General features: G+C 38.7%; 1 protein-coding gene and 1 pseudogene across 1 annotated transcript in view; one reads left to right on the forward strand and one right to left on the reverse strand.

Moving 5' to 3' along the window:
- The window catches only part of LOC105499700 (interleukin 1 receptor accessory protein like 2), a 1,280,649-nt gene that overhangs the window by 1,189,525 nt on the left and 65,769 nt on the right, over positions 1 to 25,355 (reverse strand). Inside the window, exon 3 of the mRNA XM_011772467.3 lies at positions 1,198 to 1,298. Within this exon, the coding sequence (XP_011770769.1) occupies positions 1,198 to 1,279 (82 nt within the window). The 5' untranslated portion in view covers positions 1,280 to 1,298. The remainder of the gene's footprint in view (positions 1 to 1,197; positions 1,299 to 25,355) is intronic.
- Positions 11,947 to 12,795, forward strand: LOC105499709 (prohibitin 1 pseudogene; annotated as a pseudogene).

The following is a 25,355-nucleotide window of genomic DNA, read 5'->3' on the forward strand; positions in this document are numbered from 1 at the left end:
AGAGATAATAGGTAAAATATTAAACACAAATTCAACTGAAAGAGAGTCACAACATACAAAAGTAATTTAAATATAGAATTGATTCTATAAGAAGAGAAAAAGACAATATATTGCCCTATCTTTATCACTCCAGGATCCTTTGGACTTCAGCAGTGTTACTCTATTTTATAGTCTGTGATAAATCTCCCACTTCTGGAAAGATTTATTAATATGCTATCAATTGAAGACAACACTATTTGTTAGGTATTTCAATTAGTAAGTATTCTTACCTCAGGAAACAAACATTAACCAAACTCCAAGCACCTCCCCCCAGTCTGCATTTATTGCTGTGAAAAGTAAGCATACATTTTATTGCCTAGATTTGATACTTAATGAGAAAGTAAAGCAAATACATTTAATTCTCAGAAATAACTGAATTAGAAGCCAGTAGAAAGCCTCAACATAATCTTTTGTTTCCATATAATAAGACATTCCTCAATGTCTTACTGGAATGATTACAGACAGAAAATCAATTCTTAAAATCTCATGCAAAGTTTGTAATTACAGCTAGAATGTATAATCAAAACTGAAAGACATATATATCCAAGTATTATTAAACAATGATTAAGCTTTGATTGGACTATCTACTGGTTACAGCTAATCTCTTAGTACAGTCATGGCTGCCTGCCAGACCAACAGGTTCTAGGAATAGGTATTTCTTCTCAAGAAATTCCTCTTCGGGCAATTAGCTAATAATTCTGAACTTGGAGGGAACAGACCTCTGCCTGTTAGCAATTGGGTACAACTATAAGGAAATAAAACTCAGATATTTATCAAAGTCTTTAAATTGCAATGCTCCACACTCAATTAGGAGGCAAAGGATGTATATTTTTAAAGGTTTCTTATCTTCTCATTTGTAAACGTTTGCTCCCAGGTATTTATTCACTAGCAAATGTAACCAACTCTAAGTAGGCTCTTAACATTTCATTGTCCACTGAGAGTATACTGGTCATTGAAGTTTAACAAAATTCCACTGATTTCCTAATAATTTCTCAGTGGTAGGCTTCAACATCATTTTTATTTTGGCTACTTTCCAACATAACTGGAACACGAGTGCTTCTATTTAAAGATATTCATAGTTAAAGGCACGGGTGCCCTCTGGATGCTCACAAAATCATACATTTTTGACCAAATAGTGGCAAGTTGCCAGCAACTTACCAGAATTTCTCTTTGACACCATCTTCAGATTTGTGCTGACTACAGAACAGACCACAAGGGCCAAAAGAAATGGTGGCTTCATCCTTCACTTTTCTTGACAGCTGAAAATTCCAAAAAAAAAAAAGAATATGAAGTTTAAACCACAGATCTTGGCCTCAACAAAACAGCACCTATAATTTTACATTTTTCAAAACTCCATTATAGAAACAATGACAATCTGGTGACTTCTGGCTTTATTTTTTGCAAATAGAAGAAAACATGAATGTTCACAGTTAAACCATGTCAGTTTCCCTGCTTATAACTTTTCAGCGGCTTCCCACTGGATTTAGAGTGAAATTTGAACTCCTTTCATTAGACTTTCTTTTTCATTTTTTTGTATTTTTTTATTATAAGTTATAGGGTACACGTGCACAATGTGCAGGTTTGTTACGTAGGTATACATGTGCCATGTTGGTTTGCTGCATCCATTAACTCATCATTTACTGAAGGTATTTCTCCTAAGGCTATTCTTCCCCCTGTCCCCCACCCCACGACAGGCCCTGGTATGTGATGTTCCCTGCCCTGTGTCCAAGTCTTCTCATTGTTCAATTCCCACCTATGAGTGAGAATATGCGGTGTTTGGTTTTCTGTCCTTGCGATAGTTTGCTCAGAATGTTGGTTTCTAGCTTCATCCATGTTCCTGCAAAGGACATGAACTCATCCTTTTTTATGGCTGCATAGTATTAGATGGTGTATATGTGCCACATTTTCTTTATTCAGTCTATCATTGGTGGACATTGGGGTTGGTTCCTAGTCTTTGCTATTGTGAATAGTGCCACAATAAACATATGTGTGCATGTGTCTTTATAGCAGCAAGATTTATAAACCTTTGGGTATATACCCAGTAATGGGATAGCTGGGTCAAATGGTATTTCTAGTTCTAGATCCTTGAGGAATCACCACACTGTCTTCCACAATGGTTGAACTAGTTTACACTCCTACCAAAGGATATTGGCCCTTTGTCAGATGGGTAGATTGCAAAACTTTTCTCCCATTCTGTAGGTTGCCTCTTCACTCTGATGGTAGTTTATTTTGCTATGCAGAAGCTCTTTAGTTTAATTAGATCCCATTTGTCTATTTTGGTTTTTGTTGCCATGGCTTTTGGTGTTTTAGTCATGAAGTCCTTGCCCATGCCTATGTCCTGAATGGTATTGCTTAGGTTTTCCTCTCGGCTTTTTATGGTTTTAGGTCTAACATTTAAGTCTTTAACTCATCTTGAATTAATTTTTGTATAAGGTGTAAGGAAGGGACCCAGTTTCAACTTTCCACATATGGCTAGTCATGTTTCCCAGCACCATTTATTCAATAGGGAATCCTTTCCCCATTTCTTGTTTTTGTCAGGTTTTTCAAAGATCAGATGGTTGTAGATGTGTGGTGTTATTTCTGAGGCCTCTGTTCTGTTCCATTGGTCTATATCTCTGTTTTGGTACCAGTACCATGCTGTTTTTGTTACTATAACCTTGTAACATCATAATGACAGGATCAAATTCACACATAACAATATTAACCTTAAATGTAAATGGGCTAAATGTCCCAGTTAAATGACACAGACTGGCAAATTGGATAAAGAGTCAAGACCAATCAGTGTGCTGTATTCAAGAGACCCATCTCACGTGCAGAGACACACAAAGGCTCAAAATAAAGGGATGGAGGAAGATTTACCAAGCAAATGAAAAGCAAAAAAAAAAAAAAAAAAAAAAAAAAAAAAAAAAAAGCAGGGGTTGCAATCCTAGTCTCTGATAAAACAGACTTTAAACCAACAAAGATCAAAAGAGACAAAGAAGGCCATTACATAATGGTAAAGGGGTCAATTCAACAAGAAGAGCTAACTATCCTAAATATATATGCACCCAATACAGGAGCACCCAGATTCATAAAGCAAGTCCTTAGAGACCTAAAAAGGGACTTAGACTCCCACACAATAATAATGGGAGACTTTAACACCCCACTGTCAATATTAGACAGATCAATGAGACAGAAAATTAACAAGGATATTCAAGTTGAACTCAGCTCTGCATCAAGCAGACCTAATAGACATCTATAGAACTCTCCACCCCAAATCAACAGAATATACATTCTTCTCAGCACCACATCACACTTATTCCAAAATTGACCACGTAATTGGAAGTAAAGCACTCCTCAGCAAATGTAAAAGCACAGAAATTATAACAAACTGTCTCTCAGACCACAGTGCAATCAAATTAGAACTCAGGATTAAGAAACTCACTCAAAACCACTCAACTACATGGAAACTGAACAACCTGCTCCTGAATGACTACTGGGTACATAACGAAATGAAAGCAGAAATAAAGATGTTCTTTGAAACCAATGAGAACAAAGACACAATGTACCAGAATCTCTGGGACACATTTAAAGTGGTGTGTAGAGGGAAATTTATAGCACTAAATGCCCACAAGAGAAAGAAGGAAAGATCTAAAATCGACACCCTACCATCACAATTAAAAGAACTAGAGAAGCAAGAACAAACAAATTCAAAAGCTAGCAGAAGGCAAGAAATAACTAAGAACAGAGCAGAACTCAAGGAGATAGAGATACGAAAATCCCTTTAAAAAATCAGTGAATCCAGGGGCTTTTTTCAAAAAGATTAACAAAATTGATAGACCGCTAGCAAGATTAATAAAGAAGAAAAGAGAGAATAATTAAATAGACGCAATACAAAATGAGAAAGGGGATATCACCACCGACCCCACAGAAATACAAACTACCATCAGAGAATATTATAAACACCTCTACACAAATCAACTAGAAAATCTAGAAAAAATGGATAAATTCCTGGACACATACACCCTCCCAAGACTAAACCAACAAGAAGTTCAATCTCTGAATAGACCAATAACAGGCTCTGAATTTGAGGCAATAATTAATAGCCTACCAACCAAAAAAAATCCAGGACCAGATGGATTCACAGCCGAATTCTACCAGAGGTACGAAGAGGAGCTGCTACCATTCCTTCTGAAACTATTCCAATCAATAAAAAAAGAGGGAATCCTCCCTAATTCATTTTATGAGGCCAGCCATCATCCTGATACCAAAGCCTGGCAGAGACACAACAAAAAAAGAGAATTTTAGACCAATATCCTTGATGAACATTGGTGCAAAAATCCTCAATAAAATACTGGCAAACCGAATCCAGCAGCACATCAAAAAGTTTATCCACCATGATCAAGTGGGCTTCATCTCTGGGATGTAAGGCTGGTTCAACGTATGCAAATCAATAAATGTAATCCATCACATAAACAGAACCAAAGACAAAAACTACATGATTATCTCAATAGATGCAGAAAACGTCTTCAACAAAATTCAACACCCCTTCATGCTAAAAACGCTCAATAAATTCGATATTGATGGAACGTATCTCAAAATAACAAGAACTATTTATGACAAACCCACAGCCAATATCATACTGAATGGGCAAAAACTGGGAGCATTCCCTTTTAAAACTGGCACAATGACAGGGATGCCCTCTCTCACTACTTCTTTTCAACATAGTGTTGCAAGTTCTGGCCAGGGCAATCAGGCAAGAGAAGGAAATAAAGGGTATTCAATTCGGAAAAGAGGAAGTCAAATTGTCCCTGTTTGCAGATGACATGATTGTACATTTAGAAAACCCCATCATCTCAGCCCAAAATCTCCTTAAGCTGATAAGCAACTTCAGCAAAGTGTCAGGATATAAAATCAATGTGCAAAAATCACAAGCATTCCTATACACAAATAACAGACAAACGGAGAGCCAAATCATGAGTGAACTCCCATTCAGAATTGCTACAAAGAGAATAAAATACCTAGAAATCCAACTTACAAGGGATTTGAGGGACCTCTTCAAGAACTACAAACCACTGCTCAATGAAATAAAAGAGGATACAAACAAATGGAAGAACATTCATGCTCATAGATAAGAAGAATCAATACTGTGAAAATGGCCATACTGCCCTAGGTAATCTATAGATTCAATACCATCCCCATCAAGCTACCAATGACTTTCTTCATAGAATTGGAAAAAACTACTTTAAAGGACATATTGAACCAAAAAACACCCCGCATTGCCAGTACAATCCTAAGTAAAATGAACTAAGCTGGAGGCATCACACTACCTAATTTCAAGTCATTAGACTTTCAAAGGCCTGTAGATGGAGCCCCCAGGTCCCTCTTTGATCTTATTTCACAAAGCTCTCCTCCTTGCTGACTATGCTCCAGCCACGATGGTCATTTTATCTGTTCCTGGGATGTGCCAAGGCATTTTTTTTTTCTCATAGCGTATGCACTTTGTCTTCCTCCTGAGATACTGTCCACTCTTCATACAGTTTCTTAACATCCTACATGTCTCAGTCCCACAAAAAGGCCTTTCTCGACTACCCAATCTTAACTGTGTCAATCTCTAGCTCACCTCTTTGCTTGTTTTATTCATAAGACTGATCAGCACTTACAGTTGTTTATGTGATATGAAGAATTTTTACACAACTTTGAGTTCATTTTTAAATGAACAGTATTGAGTCTCAAGCAATTAGAATGAAACTCTTCCAAAATCAAAAATAACTGAAAAGGGTATGGAATTGAACCAAGCTGTTATTAAGTCTCCCCATCCCATAACAGGGAAAGGAGTTTGTAAAGTACCACCAGTAGGCATTGGCGGGGGGAATCATTTTTACCTTTTTTGTCCCTATTGAGTTAAAAAAAATTCAGTAAATTGGTTACCTGTATGGTGGCTCAACTAGGGTCCTTTAAAATAATCAGAATATAAGCACCACTGAGGTACATTGGGCTTGTGATAAATTCAAGATACAAAAATGGCAATGGGAGGTATGAGGGTGAAACTACAGCTATCACTGAAATAACACATGGAAGAAAACCCAGAAAGGTGAGAATAGCCTCTGAATGACATTTAAAGGCCCAGTATTATATATAAAGATTTTTTTTAATAATTAGTTTGTACCTAAAGGTATAGAGCCTTACCCAGAATATAAGAGTAACGGTGATATTAAGTGCTTGGTAGGATCCTCTTTTCCCAGAATTGGCCTCAAAGATCTACCTGATATCTTAAATTCAGAAAACTTCCAGTTTGATGTCTGAAGCCACCAGCACAATGAACCAATGCAGCTAGTTCCATATCACCTCACCTCAAATCCATCAATAAACAAAGGAACCTGGAAAGGAGAAGGCTAACTTTTGACAAGGAAAACAGGCTTTTTATTTCCCAGCTAACCATATATTTACCATTAGACATGCTGAACTTTCCCTGCACCACTGGAGCTAGGATAAAGAACCCTGGGGAGAGGTGGCATGTTGGAGATTTCCAGAAGACAAGAGGACGGAGACTAATTCTCACCTACTCCCAACACACAGTCATATCTGAGTCCCAAGAGGCATGGAAAATGAATTTGACATATGCCCAAAGGTCCAAGTTGGACTAGGTAACTATACAATTCTTGCCAGAGGCTTTGCAACATGGGGCAAGATTAATGCATGTGAAAAGAGATATGATGGCACCAGCTGAAGGTCTGACAGAAGATGTAATAATCTTGCAAGGGATTTCCAATGTCCAGAGGAGATGCCTGGAGAAGCCTCCCATCAGCAGGCTGTTATAACTACCTGTTTATATAGTGCCCAAAGACAGCTAGAAGAGCAATTATGACCAACCAAGGAGAAGACACACAGAGTCACAAGCATCTGTCTTTTTACTCTCCCTCTTCCCCAGCAACTCTCCTCCCAAAGCAATACCAAAACAGGCACAGGGGAAAGGGAAGAAATAAGAAGAGATGTATGAAAGGCTACCATACACATCCCCAAACTCCTAGCCACTAGAGCCATATGTCCCATCTGTTTGAAGAAAAAGGAAGAGAAGTATTTGCATCAGATAGGGGCTTGGAGTATGCAAGCCAAAGCTTTAAAATCAGCATGAGACTCTCCTAATATCTGAAAGCAGCTAAAAAGTTATAGAATCAGATTGAAATGTTTATCATTGTCCTAATCTCCCAGTGGAAGAGGGTAAATACAACAGAACACAGTAAAAAGCAATTAGTGGAAAAACAATACCATTTCAATTTCACACTCCAATGAGTTGAAACACTTAATGAACCAGTTAAATTTATTAGCTTGGTTGTCTTTGCCTACTCCTTGCCCACTAGAATGTAAACTTCATGAGGGCAGCCACTTAGTCACTAACTGTTTTATTCTCAGCACCTAGCATAGAGCCTGACACATAACTAATTAAGAAATATTTTAATGAATAAAAGAACAAAATATATGTAGATAACATCCTATGAAATGTTCAAATAATGCAAATGAGTGGAAACTTTTGGTGTTTTTTCAAGTTACTCATTTGTTTGAAATAGAATATCTCTTGTCTAACATGGGATTACCCAAATCTGAGAGGTACCATATTTCCTGCTGTCATAAACACTGTTGGTGCCCTGCCCATGTCTTCTTTGGCCCATTCTAATAGTCATCTGCAGAAGTCTTTCTATGTTTCTCTGCCAGAGGGGCTTCTTTAACTGCAAAAGCAGCTTGACCAGTACAGGAGATGACTAGAAGTGCCAGGTTGTTAATATTCACTAAATGATTCTCAATCAATTGTGAAAGTTGGTGAATAAATACCCTAGCTCCCTCACCCTTTGGTATGTTCCAATAGTATTGAGTGGCAACCTGCTTATTTGCTTTACCTCCCTTCCAGTCTGACTTTGCCACTTCTTTGCAGTACTTCCTGGGATCACCTCCCAAATAAACTACCTACATCCAAATCCTTAGAGTTCTGCTTTTTGGAGACCCCAAACCAAGACTGAAGAGACTATTAAGTACTCCACAGGATTCTTTGTTTTCCATAGACCTTATCTGCCAGATCTCCAGATGATTATGTAGGCTCTGGACTTTACAAGGAAGGTTTATGATTCAAAATTTTCTTGAACCACGTGCCCATTCTAGCTCTGTCTTACCCCTCAATTTAGAACTTATATAAACCCAGTGACTTTGTTGAGAACATTGGCTCATCTCTGCTATAGTACTTCCTGCTACATGTATTCACTTAGTTACCAACTCAACCATACTGGTTAGATTTTAGGAATCTGCCAAGCTCTCCTTACCCTAAATCTATTTGATCCATGATTGTACTTTCATGATTTCTGTCTGAAAGCTGACAGTGTGTAGGGACCATAACTTGCTAAAATCGAGTATCATTTTTAGAATTCTGATATTTTATAAATGGTGGCAAAACAAAAAAAAAGATGATTTGAGAAAGCCCTTTAAAAACTCTGTTTGCCCAGTGGACATTATGTGATCATAATCACCAAAAACATGAACTATATTTTATAACTGATATTCAGAGATATTATATGTGGAAAATAACTGACACAGACATATTTCTACTTCCCTATTTAATTCACCCCTCCCTATTCTTTGTGAAATAAAATAGTTAATGTTTGACTTTGACTAGGGAAATAATCATTGAAACTGTATAAGTTAACCACAGAATTATTTCATATGCTACTTTTCCTGTCAGTTAAAATCAGTCAGAATTAGAAAAACTGAGCATATAAAGTTTTTAAGTCCATATATTTACCAATCCCACTTCCACAGAAGAGTCAATTAATTTAACAAACTTTGCTGAACAATGATTATACTTTATGATAATAATTATAATTTATTGAGCACTTTGTGTGGGCCAGACATTGTGCTAAACTGTTATGTCTTTTTATCCTCTCAACAATCTTATGAGTTATTATTATCTCCATTTTACTTTTCAGGAAACTGACATTTGTGACTTACCCAAGGTCATGACATTAATAAATTATGAAAAAAGGATTTGAATGTAGGTCTGTGTGACTACAAACCCCAATCTCTTAACCACTACTGAATAATTTTTGCCCTAGAAGTTAGATGCTATGGAGTCATAAACCAAGTCTAAGATTATAAAATGTAGCTTCTTGTCTTTAAGGAACTATAACCTCACTGTGAAGATACATGCATAGCAGAGTACTTAGTCAAGTGCAAGACAATGAAGAGTAACCTATATTTGTTAAGTGCTAAGGGAATACCGAATAAAATAAGTGATTTTTTAGCATGTTCAGTAGGTGATTCAGATTTCCCGTTGAAAGGGAAAATCTGTCAAACTGCCTCAATTCAAATAGTCAAAGAGAAAGGCCAGTGTAATCAATCTCCTAGCAGTGTTCACCTATAACATCAGTAGGCCTGAAATATCATCACTGATCAAGGAATGTCTTACAACAGTGACCACTGGGCTCCCAACATATGGTTCCCACACATCTGTTTAAATAGTAAAAGTTTCAGAAACAGCTTGAGTTACTCCTGGAAACCTTACACTGAAATTTAGGTGTATTACATTATAACTTTTTCCTCTTGGTAATTTTACAACCAACTTGCTGCTGTGTGAAGAAAGTGTACAGGAGGAGCATGTATAATACCTACTATGGTGGCAATTATACTGTTATTCAATTATTTCAAAATTACTTTTTTTTCCTAAAAAGTCTTCCCCCCTGCCATGGCTATAAATAAGCAATGGTTCTTATTCCTGAAGTTCATATTCCCCTGAGAGCTTTGTGTTTACTGATTCCCTGGCGTTAGTATATAAAAATCCCAGAAGGCCACGTGATGAATTCTAAAGAATGAAGATTCTAAGACAATGGCTAATGAAGGCATTAGTATTCCTCTCATTGGAGTATCAAATCCTGATATGAGTAATGCCATATTCAAGAGAGAGTTTTAAAAATGTAATTGAACTAAATCTTTTGACAGATAATTGTAATGATGATGTTATGCTTCAATGACTTTCAAGTACAGTTTGCAAATTACCTTTTTTACTTTATTCCCTTCCTCCCTTAAAGTACCAGATATGTCAGGTTTCTGGTTCGTGCTAATTTTTAACAGTACCTATATGGCAAACTCTTGACTCTAGAAACCAAAACACATTTAACTTATGGATATATTTGGACACAGTTAATAGACCCAATCTAAAATAACAGCTAGTTTCAAATGGCACAAAATTATAATCATTTCTTGTTACGTTTTTGCAATCAGAGAAAATTTTGGTATCTTCACAAGGTTTTCATATATGTGTGTGTATATATATATGTATAAAATCATACACATATATACATATACACAGAGAAAGGCAGCTCTTTAGTCAACACACATTTATCTCTATCTCTTACATTTTATAATTCTATAGTAATTTGCAATGAAGTCTGGTATCCACATAGAGATGGCCCTGAGGTCCTATTGGCTCTTCAATCAGAAAACAGAGATTCAATAATGTTAACTAGATTCTATCTACTACGGAGAGAAAGTTGGCTCTCAAACTCAAATTTGGAAAGGACCTCAATAGTTACCTAGTCCAACTTTCAACCAATCAAGAAATCCTTTTTACAGCATTCCTATATCTAGCCTATTCTCAAGCACTTCTGTCATTTGAAAATAACTGCATAAAGTGGCAGCCAAGTCTGTTGTTAGCCCTAACAGTTAGAATCAGAGGTAGAAATAAAGAGATACAGACACTGAAACCAACATAGCCAAAGGCACACAAGTAAGAAAACAGGGATAGCAAAAGATAGAGTCAGATGGATAGGACACAGAAAGGTGAGGGGAAAAATCGTAGAGGAGAAAGAGAAAAAACGTGAAGAAGCAGAGAGAGAAAAAATTAGAAGTGGAGACACAAAAAGTTGACATAGTAAATAAGGGGAATAGATAAGAGGAATAGTGAGTGATGAACCATTGAGAGACAGCAGAAGGAGAAGCAAGTATAAAGGAGAAACAAGTATACAAGGAGAAGCAAGTGTAAAGGAAAAAACTGGCATAAGTAACTGTAGGGTTTCTTTCTGATTTCTGTAGCCCAGTTTTGGGCTCAGGACATAGTCCACAAAAATGAAAATTTCATTTCACAGCCTCCCTTGCAGCTGGATATGGAAAGGTATTGAGTTCTGATCATTAAGATATAATCTTGAGTTCTGACCATAAAATCATAAGTGTTATGTGTGACAGGGACTAGTCTTTTTCAGGGTTTCTCCAGCCAGGAAACCTAGAAGTAGTAGGTATAAGGTGTTACAAGCAGTTTAGACAAAAAGTCTTCAATCGTACTCATTGATTGATTAATGAGTCTTACTCATTTTTTGATGTGGTGTCTAAATTCCTCATCATCTAACATTTTCTTCCATCAATAAAAGTATTTGTCAGTAGTCTTCTCAAAATTCATTCATATTCTGTTTATGACATTATAAATTAGGACAGCATTTTACAAGGCAATTTGATAATATCTGGCAAAAATTAAAGTGCTCAGGAATTGCTTTTGTATGAATCTATACTACTGCAATACAAATGATTATGCATAAAAATATATGCACATACAAGGATGGTCAATGCAGTGTGCATTGTGATGGTGAAAATCTGATAACAGACTAAATACCTTTTCATGGGTAGGGGTGATACATTCATACTATGGAATACTATACAACCATTAAAGAGCCTGAGATAGAGAGGTATGGATAGACATGGGTAGATCTATAAGATATATGAAAAACAGATATGATTCCACATATAATGGAAAAATCTATGTATATATGCATGCTTAAGAATGTGTGTGTATGCGTATGGAAATCAGTAGGAAAAGGTTTGGAAGTATGTGTGGCTAGGGAATTCATGTGGAGGTCAGAGTGGAAGCAGGTGTGAGAGGGTCCAGAAGAAGAAAACATGGCTGTCAAAGTGTTTGAGTCCATCGGCGAGTTTGGCCTGGCCTTAGTTGTTGTAGGAGGCATGCTGAACTCTGCCTTACATAATGTGGATACTGGTCACACAGCTGTCATCTTTGACTGATTCTGTGGAGTACAGGACATTGTGGTAGGGGAAGGGACTCACTTTCTTATCCCATGGGTACAGAAACCAATTACCTGTGACTGCTGTTCTAGACCACCTAACGTGCCAGTCATCACTGGTAGCAAAGACTTACAGAATGTCAACATCACACTGCACATCCTCTTCTGGCCTGTCGCTAGCCAGCTTCCTTGCATCTTCACCAGCATCAGAGAGGACTATGATGAACGTGTGCTGCCATCCATCGTTACCAAGATCTTCAAGTCAGTGGTGTCTCGCTTTGATGCTGGAGAACTAATCACCCACAGAGAGCTGCTCTCCAGGCAGGTGAGTGACAAGTTTATGGGGCCAGCAGCCACCTTTGGGCTCATCCTGGACCATATGTCCTTGACACATCCGACCTTCCGGAAGGAGTTCACAGAAGTGGTGGAAGTCAAAGAAGGGGCTCGGCAGGAAGCAGAGAGGGCCAGATTTGTGGTGGAAAAGGCTGAGCAGCAGAAAATGGCAACCATCATCTCTGCTGAGGGTGACTCCATGGCAGCCAAGCTGATCCCCAACTCACTGGCCACCGCAGGGGACTGCCTGATTGAGCTGAGCAAGCTGGAAGCTGCGGAGGACATTGCCTACCAGCTCTCACACTCTGGGAACATCACCTACCTGCCTCCTCCAGCTGCCCCAGTGAGGGCCCACCCTGCCTGTACCTCTGCGGGGAATAGGCCACAGCCTTGATGATTCTTAACACCACCTTCCTTCTGCCCCATCCCAGAAATCACTGTGAAATTTCATCATTGGCTTAAAGCGAAGGAAATAAAGGTAAAATCACTTTACATCTCTTAAAAAAAAAGTTTGGAATTTTTGACACTACTGTAATCCTTAGGAGGGGAGTGGATAAAGTCTGAGGTTGAAGGGTAATTTTCACTTTTTACTCAGTATAGTAATGGTAATCATTAACTCTGTTTTCAAAATACTTAGACTTCTTTGCCTTCGGTCACATGATATGACTGCATTTTCTGGCCCCATTGTGATTGATAGAGTCATGCGTATGGTTCTGGCCAATTATTTGTGACCAGAAGTCATTGCTCACAGTTGCATGTCACTTCCAGGCCAGAGCATTTATTTGTCAATGTGATGCCTTCCACAGCTATCTTTCCCTCTGCCATAGTGACTGGTAATATTTATGATGGTGGTTGCTCCATTACCCTGGGCTGCAGAATGAAAAGTCACAGAGCAGAGCTTCTAGCCAACACATTACATAAGTGAAAAATAAAACTTTGCTTTTACAAACCACCAAGATTTGGGGATTATTACAATAGCATAATCTAAATTATTCTGACTGGTACCATTGAAATGTTTAAATTTTAAATTAAATAGTATGCTTTCTCCATGTATTGTAAAATTAATGATGCCTACAACAGCATACAACATTCTCTACATAGAAAATACAAAGTGCAGTGAGCCTATTATGTACCATGATCTAGATTCAATAACATCATTAAAATGTAACCATTTCAAGGGCAGAGGCTATGCTTTTTTTTTTTTGCATCCCCAGCACCATTGATTAGAACACAGTAGGTATGCAGTCCATTCTTCTTGATTATTAAATGGATTTTAAAATGTTTATCCTAAACCTATAGATTTATATTAATCCCTATGAAATGTCATTATGTTGGTTTTATTCTATTATTCCAAATCATGAAGACCATTTCAAAGCATAAGGCTTTTATTCATTTTATTAACTCTCCCACCTACTTTTGTGTCATCTGAATATTTCATAAGCTTGCTTTCTCTGCCTTCAATCAAGTCAATAATTTTTAAAATTCTAAATAAGATATGGCACGTAACAGAGATCTGTGGCTTACCACCATAGATCTTTCTAAATTTCAGCATTAATACATTAATCTGGTTGACCAATTTGGTATGAATCATTTCACTATACTAAAATCCATTTAACTAGACCATATTGGCACATCTTGTCATGAGAGATCATGCATGTGATAGACTAGGCTTTCATAGTGATATATCATTCTAACAGTTTTACCAAAGGAAAATAACAACTTTGTTTAGTCTGATTTGCTCCTAAGATCAATTAATTTATTTATTCAATAAATTTAATGTATGCCTATGATGGAAATACAATGGGAACATGATAGGTATGGTATCTACTTTTTGTGTGATCACAGTCTAATAGAAAAAAAAACACAGACAACAACAATGAAGTACTTTAAATGTAGTAAGAGGAGAAATATGGAGTGTTTTGAAAGGAAAGAGAGAAGAAACCAAACTCATGTTCATGAGAAAGACAAAGGTGTCTGGAGAAAGTGCCTTCTAAGTTCAAACCTAGAGTGTGATAGGAAAGATTGTTCTAAAAAGAGGTAATAGCCTGGACAAAGGCCTGGAGCTGAGAGGGCATGGAATGTTCATTGAAGTAGAATGAGTTCAATATGGCAGAATCAAAGAGTGTTATTAATAGACAGGAGGAATAGAGAGAGTTGACACTGGCAAGGTGATCAGGGGTTAAGATCATGTACAGATTGAGTTGCCTATAGTACATCTAAGAAGAGATGTTAGTGAAAAATTGAGGATACTAATAGAAGTTAAAGAAATAGAATTGGTATACATATTTTGTAGTCTTAAGCACAGAGATGGTATTAAATGTCACAGAAGTAGCTAAACTACCAAAAGATAGAGGCAAAATAAGAAGGTAGCAAAGGATAAAGTACTAAGAATCACCAACAATTGAGTTGGGAAGGTTCAGAATAGCCTACAAAAGAGACTGAGAAAAAGTAACAAGAAAGGTACAAGGAAAACCAGGAGGAACACCAAGGGAATAGCATATTTCAAGAATGTCAACTATGTTAAATGCTGGGTGATCAAGTGAGTCAAAGGCTCAAAAGTGTCCTTTATATTTAGCCAAGTAAAAAGGCTGTTAACCAAAAGAAAATTATCAGAAACAGATCAGTGGTGTAGCGGGGTTAGAATCACACTGTATACACTGAAGAATAAACTGAAAGTAAGGAAGTAGAACACTGATGGAGACAATACTCACAAAGATTAGCTGTGATAGGAAAGAGAGAGGTAGGGTAAGCATATAGAAGAAGGACAGAGAATAATTTTTTTAATTGATGTTTCCCTCATGATTAGACTGAATTTACTGGTTTGGGGGAATACCATCAGACTTTTTTTTTTTCTTTAGTGAATAGGAGGGACTTGAACAAGCTCTAAATGATTAGGGAAAGGAGCCAGCAAAAGGGGAATGGTCGAAAAAAAAGAAAACATAGGGTTATTGTATGGAGTAAGAACACTTAAAAAAAACAGATTTAAAAAAAGGTTTCTAGAGCTCAAGTGGAAGAATTTGACATACATGGGAGGATTTTCTGATCTTCAATTGAAAATGGGAGGAAGACAGAAATTACAGATGATGGTGCAGGTAAGTGTGTGTAGATCTTATGTTGGGAAGTTGCCATCTTGTGGCTTCTACATTCTCTGTGAAACAGCTGGCAAATTTATCTGTAAACAAGGGAGAGTTGGAGGTTTGAGGAGGCATATATCTTCTCAATAGTTAAGTAGTTCATTCTAGGATTTTTTCTAGCATTGAATGTTAAGTTCACTGATTCAAGTTTCTGGAGGCCAAGTTTTTGTTTTTGCTTTGTTTCCAATTGAGTCATTTAAATATATCTAATTTTCTTATACCTCCATTTTTTTCTATGACTTACTTTAAAAACGTTTTTAACAAGAATTGAGCAGCAATAGCTAAAAGGGCACCTTCTCTGTTTACCACCATGCCACAAAACTTTTCTAACCCCATTAATCCTTACACTTTCCCTTTTCCACACTCCAGCTAATTTAGGTTTTATAGTATTTTAAGAAGTGGATCAACTTCATTACCCTTGTGTAAAATACAGAGAAACTGAGGCTTAGTGAGCTAAGTAATTTTTACTACAGCAAGCAATCAATTGGAGGCAAAGCAATTAATTCATATTTTATAAAGTTTATTTCCTATTAGGGATCATTAATATTAACGATTTAATATTTTCTCCTCACTGAATAACGATAATACTCTGAAGTTACACTTAGGCAAAAGAAAAGTGCAAGTGTCTCTCTCCCCTCCCTCCATTTTCAGAGTTGAGTAAAATTATCCTGCTGCCCTACAACTTGTATTCAGAACAAATCAGGAAACCAGGAATCTGCCTGCCTCCTTCAATTGGGCATTCCTACTTCATTTCTTTGTGAAAAAATGATATTTTCCCCTTTAAAACTTCCGTTTTAACCTCTTTAAGGCCCCAGGTAGCAACTGGTTTGCCACACATAATTGGTTTTGAAAATGAACCAATGGGAGAAAGTTAAAAGACTAATCCTCAGTGATATGTATTTTAATTTAGTCTTCTAGGGATTAACTCAATAAATGAACAGTATGTCTTTTTATAATAATAGCTACCATCATAAAGATTACTAGCCTGGATATCTTATTTCCAGATCACTGGTATTCCCATTTCTTTTCAATATAGGCAGAAAACTCCATGCAAATATGTGACTACACCCTGGAATCATACTAATTGTTTCTTAAAGCCTTCAAAAAATTTACCTCTTTCCCACAACTGATATCCTATTTTTTGATCCCCCTTTTGCTGATCAACATTGGTAGCATCTATCGAACTAGCAATGATTTAAAAGTAACAACTTAACTCAATGTTAGAAAGCCTGCAGCAAAACAAACACTCTCATATACTGGCAATGAGAATATAAATTGTCATTCATTTTTCTGGAGAACAAATTAGCTTTTATGCTTATATAATAACATTTAAAAATTAATTATCTCAGAAAATGCAGTCAGACCCATGTACACAGATGTTATTTTAACATTATTCCTAATAACAAAACTAAAAGATATCAAAAAATACAGCAAGGGTTATGTCAGTTACAGTGTGTCTCTATGATGGAGCAAGATTCTATCTTAATGCAAAATTTCAGGCAAAAACAAAAATTCAAACCTTTTGACCCAGTATATCTTAAGAAAATAATCCAGCCAGGTGTGGTGGCTCATGCCTGTAATCCCAGCACTTTGGGAGGCCGAGGTGGGCAGATCACAAGGTCAGGAGTTTGAGACCAGCCTGGCCAACATAGTGAAACCTTGTCTCTACTAAAAAAATACAAAAATTAGCTGGGCATGGTGGCGGGTGCCTGTAATTCCAGCTATTCAGGAGGCTGAGGCAGAAGAATCGCTTGGACCTGGGAGGTGGAGGTTGCAGTGAGCTGAGATCACACCACTGCACTCCAGCCTGGTCAACAAGAGTAAAACTCTGTCAAAGAAAGAAAAGAAAGAAAAGAAAGAAAAGAAAGAAAAGAAAGAAAAGAAAGAAAAGAAAGAAAAGAAAGAAAAGAAAGGAAGGAAGGAAGGAAGGAAGGAAGGAAGGAAGGAAGGAAAAGAGGAGAAAATAATCCCAAATGTAACTAACGATGTATGCACTATTGCACTATTATGTCCATCGCAACAATACTTATACTACCAAAGTTGAAAATAATGTAAATGTCCAATAATAGATTGTTAAATAAATTATGGCATACCCATATGGTGGAATATTATAGCATCATTAACAATTAAGGGAGGAGCTTCAAGATGGCTGATTAGAAGCATTTCATGTCCTCTTCCTCCACTTAGAAGAACAAAAATAGTGTATGGACAGTCACACTTAAAATACATTATCCAAGAGAGAAAACTGGAATTCAACAGAGAAATGACAAGAAACATCAAAAGTGGAGAAAAGAGAGGGAGAGAAGCAGGTTGCCTGACCAGGATTGAGTGGCAGCTGGGAGTGACTTTCCAATTCAGGGAAAGGATAAATGAGAGAATTCCAGTGATCCATATCCCCACTGTGGAATCATGCATTCCTGGCTATGGGAGAACCCCTTGACACCCCCAAATCCTGAAACTAACATATGGAGCTGCCAGGAGACCATGGGAGGGAAGTGTTCCAGGGAGGGAGTCTATGTTGGGTGCCACAACCTTTCTGAGACCTAAGCAGCTACAAAAAGGCATCATTTTCCAGCATAGTTTTTGGCAGACTGAACACAGTCCTGGGGCCCAACAGCACTGGAACTGAGGCATTATGGAAACTTGGGCTATCAGGCTGTCAATGCTGTGACTGGGGAGCAAGCTGGGATCATTCCACAACCAGGACTAATAAGGCATGCAGGTGTGGGCTGCAGCTGCCGGTGTTGGGAAGTGAACACTGCTGGGATAAAGAATGGGATGTGGGTAAGGTATTAGTTGCCACTGGACTTGGTTGCCAGCTGAGTGGTGACTCCTGCATCTGGGGTGGGGGTATGAACTAGACATAAGCTACTACTGGCAAGGCTGGGGCCAAGCCCCAGTGGGACTGGAATATAAAATAAATGTACATTCCTTACCCACCAGCCCAGGCTATAGCCACTGAAGACGGTCCCACGCTCTCCAGTGGCAGGGACTCAGCACAGCCACTATCGACCCTCACCTGAGCACTCCACCTGGGGCCTGAGGATCACTACACCTCTACACACCACAGGTGGTACCATCTCTCCCCATTAGGGGCCTGAGCAGCAGCTTACCCAGCCTAGTTTTGCCATTCCCAACCCCAAGGCAGAGCACGTAGCCTGGGGTCCTGCGGATTACCCAACCCAGTCTACCACCGTGGGCACGTGAGCACTCCTCCCAAAGGCATAATGTTGGGCCTAAACTCCTAGCCACTACCACCTCAGCTGGCATCTACCTGCAAGTGCCACCTGCAGGCCTGAAGAGTAACCAACCCAGCCCATCACAGCCACTACCAACATCAATATACACCTCTTGGGAGACAAAGAATCATCATATCACTGCTACCGACAATACCCATGCCATGTCTGTGGCCCGGGGCCTAACAGCCCACCTACCCAGTCACTGCTGACACAACTGGTATCTGAGCAAGCCACCTGAAGGCCCAAGAACTGACCTGCCAGAAATTGCCAACACAGGTGCCAGCACACACAGCTAAGGGGCCCAAGGACAGGCATACTTGGCCTGCTACTGCCACGGCGAGGGCCTGAAGACTGGCCCATTTGTTATCCCAGCCCCCAGCACAACTTTACCACAGTCTCCAATAACAATCATACATTAAGCTACTAAGGAAATCACAGGAATTACCGATGCTATATACTAGAAGAAATCATATGGAGATGACTACACTAACACATGAACTCAAGTCAAAGCCAGAGAGTCCTCCCCAACCAGCATCATAGATACATCTTCAGGAAAAAGGCCTCCCCTACGAAGACAAATTTAAAAAAAAAAAAATTGGAAGAAGTGACTATTATACCAGATGTACATACATCGATATAAGGACAAAAGAAACCCAAAAAAGCAAGGAAATATAACACCTACAAAGAAACATAATTATTCTCCAGCAACAGATTCCAAAAAAAAGGAAATTTATAAAATCCTGGAAAAATAATTTTTTTATTACACTTTAAGTTCTAGGGTACATGTGCACAACGTGCAGGTTTGTTACATATATATACATGTGCCATGTTGGTGTGCTGTGCCCATTAACTCATCATTAACATTAGGTATATCTCCTAATGCTATCCCTCCCCCATACCCCCTCCCCACAATAGGACCCAGTGTGTGATGCTCCCCTTCCTGTGTCCAAGTGATCTCATTGTTCAATTCCCACCTATGAGTGAGAACATGTGGTATTTGGTTTTCTGTTCTTGCGATAGTTTCCTGAGAATGATGGTTTCCAACTGCATCCATGTCCCTACAAAGGACACGAACTCATCCTTTTTTATGGCTGCATAGTATTCCACAGTGTATATGTGCCACATTTTCTTAATCCAGTCTGTCACTGATGGACATTTCGGTTGATTCCAAGTCTTTGCTATTGTGAATAGCGCCACAACAAACATACGTGTGCATGTGTCTTTATAGCAGCATGATTTGTAATCCTTTGGGTATATACCCAGTAATGGGATGGCTGGGTCAAATGGCACTTCTAGTTCTAGATCCTTGAGGAATTGCCACACTCTTTTCCACAATGGTAGAACTAGTTTACAGTCCCACCAACAGTGTAAAAGTGTTCCTATTTCTCCACATCCTCTCCAGCACCTGTTGTTTTCTGATTTTTTAAAGATTGCCATTCTAACTGGTGTGAGATGGTATCTCATTGTGGTTTTGATTTGCATTTCTCTGATGGTGAGTGATGACGAGAATTTTTTCATGTGTCTGTTGGCTGTATGAATGTCTTCTTTTGAGAAGTGTCTGTTCATATCCTTTGCCCACTTTTTGATGGGGTTGTTTGTTTTTTTCTTGTAAATTTGATTGAGTTCTTTATAGGTTCTGGATATTAGCCCTTTGTCAGATAAGTAGATTGCAAAAATTTTCTCCCATTCTGTAGGTTGCCTGTTCACTCTGATGGTAGTTCCTTTTGCTGTGCAGAAGCTCTTTAGTTTAATTAGATCCCATTTGACAATTTTGGCTTGTGTTGCCATTGCTTTTGGTGTTTTAGACATGAAGTCCTTGCCCATGCCTATGTCCTGAATGGTAAACCCTAGGTTTTCTTCTGGGGTTTTTATGGTTTTAGGTCTAACATTTAAGTCTCTAATCCATCTTGAATTAATTTTCGTATAAGGAGTAAGGAAAGGATCCAGTTTCAGCTTTCTACTTATGGCTAGCCAATTTTCCCAGCACCATTTATTAAATAGGGAATCCTTTCCCCATTTCTTGTTTTTGTCAGGTTTGTCAAAGATCAGATGACTGTAGATGTGTGGTATTATTTCTGAGGGCTCCGTTTGGTTCCTTTGGTCTATATCTCTGTCTTGGTACCAGTATCATGCTGTTTGGGTGACTGTAGCCTTGTAGTATAGTTTGAAGTCAGGTAGCGTGATGTCACCAGCTTTGTTCTTTTGGCTTAGGATTGTCTTGGCAATGCGGGGTCTTTTTTTTGTTCCATATGAACTTTAAAGTAGTTTTTTCCAATTCTGTGAAGAAAGTCATTGGTAGCTTAATGGGGATGGCATTGAATCTATAAATTACCTTGGGCAGTATGCCCATTTTCACAATGTTGATTCTTCCTATCCATGAGCATGGTATGTTCTTCCATTTGTTTGTGTCCTCTTTTATTTCACTGAGCAGTGGTTTGTAGTTCTCCTTGAAGAAGTCCTTTAAATCCCTTGTAAGGTGGATTCCTAGGTATTTTATTCTCTTTGAAGCTATTGTGAATGGAAGTTCATTCATGATTTGACAGTCTGTTTGTCTATTACTGGTGTATAAGGATGCTGGTGATTTTTGCACATTAATTTTGTATCCTGAGACTTTGCTGAAGTTGCTTATCAGCTTAAGGAGATTTTGGGCTGAGACAATGGGATTTTCTCAATATACAATCATGTCATCTGCAAACAGGGACAATTTGACTTCTTCTTTTCCTAAATGAATACCCTTGATTTCTTTCTCTTGCCTGATTACCCTAGCCAGAACTTCCAACACTATGTTGAATAGGAGTGGTGAGAGAGGGCATCCCTGTCTTGTGCCAGTTTTCAAAGGGAATGCTTCCAGTTTTTGCCCATTCGGTATCATATTGGCTGTGGGTTTGTCATAAATAGCTCTTATTATTTTGAGGTACGTTCCATCAATACCGAATTTATTGAGAGTTTTTAGCATGAAGGGCTGTTGAATTTTGTCAAAGGCCTTTTCTGCATCTATTCAGATAATCATGTGGTTTTTGTCTTTGGTTCTGTTTATATGCTGGATTATGTTTATTGATTTGTGTATGTTGAACGAGCCTTGCATCCCAGGGATGAAGCCCACTTGATCATGGTAGATAAGTTTTTTGATGTGCTGCTGGATTCGGTTTGCCAGTACTTTGTTGAGGATTTTTGCATCGATGTTCATCAGGGATATTGGTCTAAAATTCTCTGTTTTGGTTGTATCTCTGTCAGGCTTTGGTATCCAGATGATGTTGGCCTCATAAAATGAGTTATTGATTGGAATACTTTCAGAAGGAATGGTACCAGTTCCTCCTTGTACCTCTGGTAGAATTCAGCTGTGAATCCATCTGGTCCTGGACTTTTTTTGGTTGGTAGGCTATTAATTATTGCCTCAATTTCAGAGCCTGCTATTGGTCTATTCAGGGATTCAATTTCTTCCTGGTTTAGTCTTGGAAGAGTGTAAGTGTCCAGGAAATTATCCATTTCTTCTAGGTTTTCTAGTTTATTTGCATAGAGGTGTTTATAGTATTCTCTGATGGTAGTTTGTATTTCTGTGGGGTCGGTGGTGATATCCCTTTTATCATTTTTTATTGCGTCTATTTGATTCTTCTCTATTTTCTTCTTTATTAGTCTTGCTAGCGGTCTATCAATTTTGTTGATCTTTCAAAAAACCAGCTCCTGGATTCATTGATTTTTTGGAGGGCTTTTTGTGTCTCTATCTGCCTCAGTTCTGCTCTGATCTTAGTTATTTCTTGCCTTCTGCTAGCTTTGAATGTGCTTGCTCTTGCTTCTCTAGTTCTTTTAATTGTGATGTTAGGGTGTCAATTTTAGATCTTTCCTGCTTTCTCTTGTGGGCATTTAGCGCTATCAATTTCCCTCTACACACTGCTTTAAATGTGTCCCAGAGATTCTGGTATGTTGTATCTTTGTTCTCATTGGTTTCAAAGAAAATCTTTATTTCTGCTTTCATTTTGTTATGTACCCAGTAGTCATTCAGGAGCAGGTTGTTCAGTTTCCATGTAGTTGAGTGGTTTTGATTCAGTTTCTTAGTCCTGAGTTCTAATTTGATTGCACTGTGGTCTGAGAGACAGTTTGTTATAATTTCTGTTCTTTTACATTTGCTGAGGAGTGCTTTCCTTCCAACTATGTGATCAATTTTGGAGTAAGTGCAATGTGGTGCTGAGAAGAATGTATATTCTGTTGCTTTGGGGTGGAGAGTTCTGTAGATGTCTATTAGGTCCACTTGGTGCACAGTTGAGTTCAATTCCTGGATATCCTCGCTAACTTTCTGTCTCATTGATCTGTCTAATGTTGACAGTGGGGTGTTAAATTCTCCCATTATTTTTGTATGGGAGTGTAAGTCTCTTTGTAAGTCTCTAAGGACTTGCTTTATGAATCTGGGTGCTCCTGTATTGGGTGCATATATATTTAGGATAGTCAGCTCCTCCTGACGAATTGATCCCTTTACCATTATGTAATGGTCTTCTTTGTCTCTTTTGATCTTTGTTGGTTTAAAGTCTGTTTTATCAGAGACTAGGATTGCAACCCTTGCTTTTTTTTGTTTTCCATTTGCTTGGTAGATCTTCCTCCATCCCTTTATTTTGAGCCTATGTGTGCCTCTGCATGTGAGATGGGTCTCCTGAATACAGCAAACTGATGGGTCTTGACTCTTTATCCAATTTGCCAGTCTGTGTCTTTTAATTGGAGCATTTAGTCCATTTACGTTTAAGGTTAATATTGTTATGTGTGAATTTGATCCTGTCATTATGATATTAGCTGGTTATTTTACTCGCAAGTTGATGCAGTTTTTTCCTAGCATCAATGCACTTTACATTTTGACATGTTTTTGTAATGGCTGGTACCTGTTGTTCCTTTCCATGTTTAGTGCTTCCTTCAGGAGCTCCTGTAGGGCAGGCCTGGTGGTGACAAAATCTCTAAGCATTTGCTTGTCTGTAAAGGATTGTATTTCTCCTTCACTTATGAAACTTAGTTTGGCTGGATATGAAATTCTGGGTTTAAAATTCTTTTCTTTAAGAATGTTGAATATTGGCCCCCACTCTCTTCTGGCTTGGAGAGTTTCTGCCGAGATCTGCTGTTAGTCTGATGGGCTTCCCTTTGTGGGTAACCCGACCTTTCTCTCTGGCTGCCCTTAAGATTTTTTCCTTCATTTCAACTTTGGTGAATCTGACAATTATGTGTCTTGGAGTTGCTCTTCTCGAGGAGTATATTTGTAACATTCTCTGTGTTTCCTGAATTTGAATGTTGGCCTGCCTTACTAGGTTGGGGAAGTTCTCCTGGATGATGTCCTGCAGAGTGTTTTCCAACTTGGTTCCATTTTCCCTGTCACTTTCAGGCACCCCAATCAGATGTAGGTTTGGTCTTTTCACATAATCCCTTATTTCTTGGAGACTTTGTTCATTTCTTTTTACTCTTTTTTTCTCTACACTTCTCTTCTTGCTTCATTTCATTCATTTGATCTTCAATCACTGATACTCTTTCTTCCAGTTGAGCGAGTCAGTTACTGAAGCTTGTGCGTTTCTCACGTAGTTCTCGTGTTATGGTTTTCATCTCTATCAGTTCTTTAAGGTCTTCTCTGCATTAATTATTCTAGTTATCCATTCATCCATTCTTTTTTCAAGGTTTTAGTTTCTTTGTGCCCTGGTACGTAGTTCCTCCTTTAGCTCAGAGAAATTTGATGAACTGAAGCCTTCTTCTCTCAACTCGTCAAAGTCGTTCTCCGTCCAGCTTTGTTCCGTTGCTGGCAATGAGCTGCGTTCCTTTGGAAGGGGAGATGCGCTCTGATTTTTTGAATTTACAGCTTTTCTGCATTGCTTTTTCCCCATCTTTGTGGTTTTATCTGCCTTTGGTCTTTGATGATGGTGACATACTGATGGGGTTTTGGTGTGGGTGTCCTTTCTGTTTGTTAGTTTTCCTTCTAACAGTCAGGACCCTCAGCTGTAGGTCTGTTGGAGTTTGCTTGAGGTCCACTCCAGATGCTGTTTGCCTGGGTATCAGCATCGGAGGCTGCAGAAGATAGAATATTGCTGAACAGCGAGTGTTGCTGTCTGATTCTCGCTCTGGAAGCTTCGTCTAAGGGGTGTACCCCACCATGTGAGGTGTGAGGTGTCAGTCTGCCCCTAGTGGGGGATGTCTCCCAGTTAGGCTACTCAGGGGTCAGGGACCCACTTGAGCAGGCAGTCTGTCCCTTCTCAGATCTCAACCTCTGTGCTGGGAGATCCACTGCTCTCTTCAAACCTATCAGACAGGGGCATTTACCTCTGCCGAGGTTTCTGCTGCTTTTTGCTTAGCTATGCCCTGTCCCCAGAGGAGGAGTCTACAGAGGCAGGCCGGCCTCCTTGAGCTGAGGTGGGCTCCACCCAATTTGAGCATCCCAGTGGCTTTGTTTACCCACTTAAGCCTCAGTAATGGCAGGCATCCCTCCTCCAGCCTCACTGCCGCCTTGCAGTTAGATCTCTGACTGCTGTGCTAGCAATGAGGGAGGCTCCCTGGGCGTGGGACCCTCTGGGCCAGGTGTGGGATATAACATCCCTGTGTGCCATTTGCTAAGACCCTTGGTA

The sequence above is a fragment of the Macaca nemestrina genome, chromosome X (assembly GCF_043159975.1).
Source record: "Macaca nemestrina isolate mMacNem1 chromosome X, mMacNem.hap1, whole genome shotgun sequence".
Classification (NCBI taxonomy): Eukaryota; Metazoa; Chordata; class Mammalia; order Primates; family Cercopithecidae; genus Macaca; species Macaca nemestrina.